The following is an 8,523-nucleotide window of genomic DNA, read 5'->3' on the forward strand; positions in this document are numbered from 1 at the left end:
GAATGTGTCTGGTCTTACAAGGATGCAAATTGCAAGTCATTTCTAGGTAAGTCTTTACAAAAATTGAAGTGATAAATTATGTAACTTTTGAATGCATTTACTGCAGTTTTTCTGCAAAAAGAAATTATTTTATAAAAGTTATTTTCTCAAATTTTTATTTTACAAAATGTTTTGGTTGAAACTATTTTTTATCAAACACTAAGTTATTATTTCTACAACTATTTATTTTAATATTTTATATGTATAGCGAAAAAGAAAAACTAATCTTATATCACTTTCACCAAAAAATATTTCGACATATCACTTTCACCAATAAATATTTCGACATTATTCGACCTTTAGTTTTGAAAAGCCTTATCAAAACACTCATTAATTAAAAGAATTAGAGATGGACTTTGTTTAATGATAAAAGTTAATTAATCATTGACTCAGTAAAACGCAAATTAAGTACTCCATCTAGACTGGACTCCAGCAAATTTTGGTTGATTAGATACCTCGACGTCCCTGTATCCTAAAGTTACTTCACCTATGACTCCAAAAACACACTTCACCATAGAACAGAGAGCAATTTCTTTTTTCTCAAGCACAATTTCCAAGACAACTGTTTATGCAACATAGATCCCTTCGCACATCGTAGGCATAAATATGCAAGGCTGTTTTTCTTATCATTTTTGTAGTAATCAAAAAATGCAAGACTTCATAGGCATCTGAATTCATACTACAAGCTGAAAGAACCATCTAAGCAGAAATTTAACTGGTACGATCTATATAACTATTGCATATTCGCCATACTTCAACCCAAAATCAAGTAAATTAGAGCAACCGAGAAGATGCCAGGATGATGGCACAGTAGGCAGTAACTTCGGCAGCTTCACAAATGGGCAAAGAGAAACACCAAGCAACAAGAAGAAGCACAAAGGAATTGCTAACAGATGATTCATCACTTCTCATCCAATACAGCAACAAATTTGAAATAAGAATTTGAACAGCCTCCAGGCAACAACAAAATATGGAATCATTTCACACGGCAACATATTCAAAATGAGCAATTTGAACAACCTCAAGGTAAACATAATAACTGGACAGGCAGCTCAAATCATTAAGTGATGGAAGTCTCAAGATCCTTTTTTATAAAAATGCCAAGTTGGAATACATACTTCGAGAATTTTAAGCACATTAATCTTTCAACGGGCAATAAACACAAGATAGAAGGTTCCCCAAAATTTCACTAACAATTGAAATATCAAAATGAAGCTACAACTAATAGCCTCTCAGCTCTCAAATAACTGTCTCAAAGACCTCAAGCAGAAGCAGCTGCCTTCTTCCTTGGAGCTGCTTCAGTACCTAGACAAACAACAGTTAAAAGTGCATTATTGTCTCATACAAGTTACGATCATCAATTGTCAATGTCTAAACCAACTACTTAGTCAAACTAAAACAGGAGAGATCACTCTGAACTATAGATGTGCATCTTTCACAATCACTCACAATTTTCATGCAAAATATTTTGTGACAAACAGTTTTATCTTGAAAGTTTATTTTTTAGAACTATTTGCAGCATTCGGTTGGGTACAACGTCACCAGGTGGAAAACAATCTGTAACAATAGTGTTAAATACTCCCATCGATCCCATTTATGTATGCCTCTTTCGTTTTTAGTTGGGACCAAAGAAGATACCTTTAACAATTTACCTTTAAACTTATCATTTTACCCTTAAAGAGTGGATCTATAGCCACACAAATATCAACGGCTTATTTTGGACCATATAAGATTCAAAAGTATTTCTTCGATTCTTCGTGACCAGTCAAACACCTTTACATTAATTGGGACAACAGGAGTAGTTGTGATTAGGATCCCCTCCAGTATCTGTTCCTCCTGCTGCTCCAATAACCTTGTTGATTTTCAACACATGTCGCTTGTTAAATCTCGCGGGCCAAATCAGTTACCTCTCCTAATCAATATGCACACACAAAGGCTCCCCCGTCTTCTCTCGTCAGTCTATTAATGCAAGTACCAAACCCAGCACTACTATTACCATCATTGCAAACTGCATACACCACATGCCGGGGTTCATTTCAGAACACATCCCTTGACCCAGATTAATTAGAAACAAGGTCCTCTTTAATATGAACAAAACCATAGTGGTTCCATTCTAGAATGTGCACAAATCCTCTACTCTTCTCCACCTCCACATTCCTAGAACAGTAAATCCACACAGTTTGGTTTGACATCACATTGAAACAATAGATGAGCTCACTGAAAAATCATAGCTAATTAAGATGATTTCATCTACTAATACTAATACGCTATAGTAAAAAAATGTAGGGGAAGATTTTATGCATTGTAACTGCAATTGAAAAATAAACACGCACTTTGAATAATAGAATGAGTCGATTAACTATGGGAATGTGGAGAAGAGACAAAGAAGACCAAATTGTGTGTGTATTAGTGATTAATAGAGGGGAACTGATTTTGTCCGTGAGATTTAATAAGTGACACATCGAAATTCAACAAGGGTACTAGAGCAACGGGAGGAAATAGGTACTGGAGAGTATCCTAGCCCCTATACTAGCATTGAAGGATGATAACAATATCTAAATATTGGTTCAAGCAAGTATATGGATATCTGTAAAGTAAAATGACTTTTATCTATAACTAGGGGAAACCTTAATAAAAAACAAAGTAAGCAATCACTAGAAAATGATACAAATACTGTAGAACAATTTCCATCACACCAAAAGCAAATTAATCCTAAATGAAAATGTAAATTATTAAATCTTAAAATGCAGAAATAAAAGAACTTCCAAGCATAAAAGTAAGCTGTAATATGTATACCTTCTCTGAAATTGGTTTTGAACCTGCGAGGAACATTACGAAGATACCTCATCCGTCCAGTTCCAGTTGTCTTTCTGCGGATTGCCTTCACACTCCAGTTGTCTGATAATCAGACAATTCAAAATTCAGCAGAGCATATTAAAAAAAAAAAAAAAAAGGTATAACTCTTATTAAAGGATTAATATAATGATATTACATGTCCTTTTACGAGCAGCAGGGTAAGCACAAGCAGAGCAACGACTCTTCTGGAGATGGAAACTCCGTCTTCCACACCTCACACATAGTGTGTGGGTCTTGTTCCTCCTCTTACCAAAACTTCCTGTTCCCTTACCCTATATTGTAAAATCCGCATTCACTTACAAATCAACTTTTGCATACTCACAAAAACATACAAACTTTTTCTCCTAAATCAAATTAAAAAAAGCATATGTTAACAGGAAAAAGATGAAGTAGCTAGCTTGACTTACCATTAAGCTGCAGTTGCAGAAACCCTAGGTGACAGAGAACTGCGGCGATCTAAGCGAGTGCTTATAGTTTGGTAGAGGAGGTAAAAGGCTTTTAGGGTTGTGCCTGCTGTTATAATGGGCTTGAATTGGGCCAGAAGTAATTGGGCTAAACTAATAGGGAAAAAAGAAAAATTACCGAAACTAGCATCCTTAAGATTATAATTACAATAAATAGCAACACTTCTTTAAAATTACAACTTATAGCAAAAGTAGCAATATTTTACCTACTTCATAATAATAGAAGAATATGTATTTTTTAGTTGTGCATATGTATTTATGAGTAATACATATATATTTGTATATATATTTATATAGCAACATTTTACTTAAATACAAAATACAATTTGCTATTTTTCGTAATTATGAAACTATAGCTATAAAATTTATAATTAAGGCTACAGAGTTGCTATTTCTGAAATTTTTCCAAAAAAAAAATACATAAAGTATCAAATTTAAGCATGAAATTACAAAAAATAACAATAATTTTATTAAATTACATTTTGTAACATCCATAGCATTATTTGATGTGGTCCCTACTTTTTACCCACTTGGAGAAGTAACTGTAAGTTTTTTCTCTTTTCACGCCATTAGCTTTCTCTTTCATTATTTTGAAAGATTTTTTGTCGTTTTTTTCGCCCTAAAGTATATCTTTCCGCTCCCATTTTTTTCACTTTGCACGATTTTAACATCATCAGTAAAGATTATCTTCATCTATTTTAGGTAACTCTTAATTTAGCTATTACATGTTAGCAATTTTTTTGGGTAAATTTCAGAATTAGCAAACTCTAATACATCTCAAAATCAGAATTTAAGGTTTTTGATTTTAATGGCTGAACAAACACCAAAATCACGAATAAATAGTGGAATAAGTAATTCAAATTTGGTCTATGATTGTGGACCATCTTTTAGTCTTGGGTTAACTAAGAAGATATAGTTAAAGTTGCCTTAAATTCTTTACAGTCGAAAAAATCTGAGAAACCGGAGGAGATTAGATCGAAGTTTCGCAACGATCCGTTGAAGATAAAAAAAAATTGAAAAAAAAAACGTTAAAGAAATCGCCTTCTAAGAAGGAAAAAAAATTAAAAAAAAATCGAGAAGAAAAGGAAAGCGAAAGAAATTGAAGGTTTGACTAAGGTGTATGAGGATGTTCAGATCTCTTTTGATGATGATTCTGAAGATGTTAGCGAGGAAGAGGTATTTTTTTGTTCTAAATGTATTTTCTGAGTAAAATGTATTTTGCCCCAAGTAAAGATGTTAAAATTGTAAGTTATATGTATTTTTTTGATGTGGTTAATATGTATTTTGGTGTTATGATGATATTTTGTGATTGAATGTTGATTTGTGAAGATGATAGTATAATTGTGAAAATATATTGTTGTATTAACTACTCATGAAGAGTATATTGGCTATATGTATTTTTTAGCATAAATGATTTGTATTTTTCAGTGTTGGTTGCAGTTTTGATATGGTAAGAAATACATATGCATGTTAATTTTACTTGAAATACTACATCGGTTTGTTGGATATATGTATTTTTAGTACATATGATATGTATTTTTCAGTGTTGGTTGCAGTTTTGATATGATAAAAATACATATGCCTGTTATATGTTTTTTATTTTTATTGGCTGCTTGATTTTTTAGCTGCATGTTATATGATTCTTTGTATAGGTGATGCGGGATGAAATATTCATTGTCAGAAAACTTTCAAGATTTGCACCACACATGTGTTCTTACAGTGACAAAGATATTTATGGAAGCATACACGCAATTTTAAACAAGGTATAGTTTAAAAATTTCTGCGACAAAAATATTTTTGGTTATTTTATGAAGAAACAGCAATGTGTAGTGCAAGAACAGTTGTGCAGATACGTTATGACGCTTAAGGTGAGGGTAGTTCTTCTTCTGGGATTCTGATTTGTGCTAATGGGACCTTTCTTAATTTTACTCCCAAGGAATTTGCTATCATAACTAGATTGAATTGTGTGTCAAATAGGTATGACTTTATTTTTGACGAGGGTGTACCAAATAGGATGTTTGAGAAGTATTTCAATGGGGCAGAAATTATACAAAAAAGACAACTATTTCTAGCATTCATGGAGAAAATATGGGGAGAGAACAATGATGCGGATGCTGAGAAATTTGCAATCCTGTACTTCCTGCATTCATTTGTCTTATCTAATGTTGAAACTGTGGTAATACCCCGTCTTCATTTCGATTTGGTCGATAGTGGAAGATATAAAAATTTTCCATGAGGTTCTTTATCTTTTGAAGATCTGGCCAGAAGTTTGAACAACCAGTTGAAAACTGGTGGTCAATTTTATTTGATTCAGGGAATGCCACTGACTATTCAAGTGTGGCTTTACGAGTATTGTTCAAACGTCCCACCAAAGATTGCATCGAAGGTTGATAATCGGATTCCCCGATTATTAAATTAGAAGACGATTGTACCTCGTCCACGCTTTAAGTTTTTTATGAATGTTATGTTCAATGACAATGGCAAGGTTTGTTGTTACTAAATACATATGTATTAATATGTATTTTACAGTATACATATATACATTTTCATTTACAATTGTTTAACTGATTCTTTAACATATATTATTTACCTATTATTCTAGGTTGTCTTTAAGAACATAGAGCCAACGAAAAAGAAGCTGTCAAAATTTCAAATACCACAGAAGGATGCAATACAACATGAACGTTCTGTTGATTCTAATGACGACTTCCAGGATCCACCACCAAGAAATATCAACGAGCATTCAAAGAAGAAACAAAAGGTTGATTCCTCAACACCAGTAGCGAAGAAACCTTTAAGGAAAAAGCAAGTAGATAGTTTTGGCGAGCATACCCAAACGAGGACACCGGCTCCTCGTGCTGCAAAGGCTGATGGAATGAAGACACCAGTTTTCAAGCCAATTCCAACACGACAGGCATCTTCTTTAAAAATGAAGAAAGGAAAGCAAACTGCTTGGATTATTTTTCCTCAGGTACACTCAAAGCCAGATATTCATGTAGAGGAAGTAGCCGTGTCAAAGCCTGAGAGTCATGTTGAGAAAGAAGCCTTTATTTCTAAGAAATATTTTGATGCATTCCACGATGAGGTAATTTTTTTTGGCAAATATTTTGTTTTACATGAAAAAAAATTGTATATAGATTTTTTATCAAAACAGGTTCGTCGCAAGTTTAAAGAAATTCGTGGACTAATGAGAAAAAAATTCAAAAAGTTGAAAAAAGCATTCGCTCAAAGCAAGGTAAATTTTTTCTTTGAAAATCTTAGTTGATTTGAATATGTATACTTATTGGATTGCCTTATACAAATACAACATATTTTGTAAAATAACTCGTTATGTTATTGGACACAAATTTTCAGGAGCAGGTTGTAGATATAGAAGCTAATAAATCAAATGTTGATGAGGGAGGGTTACAGCAATCTGGACAACATTTCAGTCCTGATATTGTTCAATCTCCGGATAATATTTCTGACGGTACAAAGGTAAATATTAAAGTTCCAAGTACATATTTACTTGTACTTTTAAATTTTCTATTCAAAATATAGTTGAGGTTAATAGAACTGTCAAATTTGAAATAGAATTGAAGATTGACTTAGTATGATATGCAAGTATTATTTGTTTATGTGTTGTTGATACTTTATGTATTTTTTTTCCTTAAATATATATGCATTGTTCAATAAATACAATTATTTTTTACACCACATGTAGTGTGTATATATATATATATATATATATATATATATATTTTTGAGGATGCTCACATAACAATAAATATTATTTGGTTCATTAAAAACATTATAACATGCGACACAGTGTGTTTTTAGTTTTATTCATATGTATTTTTTAACACTACATATGTGTTTTTAGTTTTATTCACATGTATTTTTTAACACTGCATATGTATTTTTAGTTTTATTCATATGTATTTCTTAACACTGCATATGTATTTTAACACTGGGTGATTATTTTGTTATATTCTATAATATGTATTTTTGAGTTTGATGTTATATATAAATATGTATATTCAGTTTCATAAAAAAAAATATGAAATTTGACTCAAGTTTTAATAAGTTATTTTAATTTGTATATGTATTTGTAGCAACAACATGCAGATAAATATCCTAACCTCCAGAATATGGATTATGTTGGTACCGAAAAATCACCACAACGATTAAGTTTGGAGGTTGATCAGAAATAGGAGGCAAATTTACTTGGTAAAAAGGTAAATAATTAAGTTTCATATATATATATATATTCATTTGAATTCACATATATAAACAGATACAAGTACATGTTTGTTTGTTGTTTTGATTTTTATACTTGTTTTCAATTGGTGCACTGATTTGCATTCTGAAAAAATGAATGTTGAAATTGATTCTCAACAATTAATTCCTGATGAGTTTCTCCGAAGTATAAATTTGGATTACTTACATTCGGAGAAGGTCGTTCAACATGATTGTTAAGTATGTATAGTGATGTTAACTTTTTCTTCATGTCATGTAATAATTCAGAGGAAAATTAAATTTTTTCTTTTATTTTTTTGTAGACCAGCGATGAAACAATTTTGTCTGATTCGCAACTCACAATCCCTGATGAGATGTTACCTAGCCTAAATGCGTATCAAATACAGAGTATCATCATACATCCATCGGCAAACCGTCAAGAAGAATCTCATCATGAAATTTTGAATGCAAAAACTTCTGAGACTGTTATTGAAGATCATGATCAAGTATGTATCTTACTATTATATATTTTGAGTTTATTTAGGTTCAATTTGATGGAAAAAATGTAATATTCTTTTTTCAATCTTTTTGTTAGATGAACAGGGGAATCACTGATTCAGAGGTAGAACTTGCTACCGAGGAGCAAGTTAGCACACCTCGTAATACACAAGAAGTAACCAATGATGAACAGAGGGATGAACAATTGTGGTCTGAATCACAAAACACAATTCCGGATGAATTTCTACCTAGCTTGAATGTGTACAATCAAAAAAGCATCATCATTCATCCATCCGCTATTCGTGAAGTAAAAACTCCCAGACCAAAGTTAAGGATTAGGCGACCATCAAAATTCAAGGAATCACCATACACCGAAAAATTTAGTTTAGCTGCTGGTAAGTACAATAAGATATATATTATTTTTTATGTAATATGTCTTGCAAATACG

The 8,523-nt window shown here is 31.9% G+C and overlaps 1 protein-coding gene across 1 annotated transcript; it reads right to left on the reverse strand.

Moving 5' to 3' along the window:
- Positions 1-1,104: 1,104 nt before the first annotated feature.
- LOC107876158 (60S ribosomal protein L37-3) lies at positions 1,105-3,623 on the reverse strand. Its single transcript, XM_016723195.2, has 4 exons — positions 3,303-3,623; positions 3,032-3,167; positions 2,836-2,937; positions 1,105-1,344 (listed from the first exon to the last, which is right to left on the reverse strand). The coding sequence occupies exons 1-4, from the start codon at positions 3,303-3,305 to the stop codon at positions 1,301-1,303; spliced, it is 285 nt and encodes a 94-aa protein (XP_016578681.1). The 5' UTR covers positions 3,306-3,623; the 3' UTR covers positions 1,105-1,300.
- Positions 3,624-8,523: the final 4,900 nt, after the last annotated feature.

This window comes from Capsicum annuum, chromosome 6, assembly GCF_002878395.1.
Source record: "Capsicum annuum cultivar UCD-10X-F1 chromosome 6, UCD10Xv1.1, whole genome shotgun sequence".
Classification (NCBI taxonomy): Eukaryota; Viridiplantae; Streptophyta; class Magnoliopsida; order Solanales; family Solanaceae; genus Capsicum; species Capsicum annuum.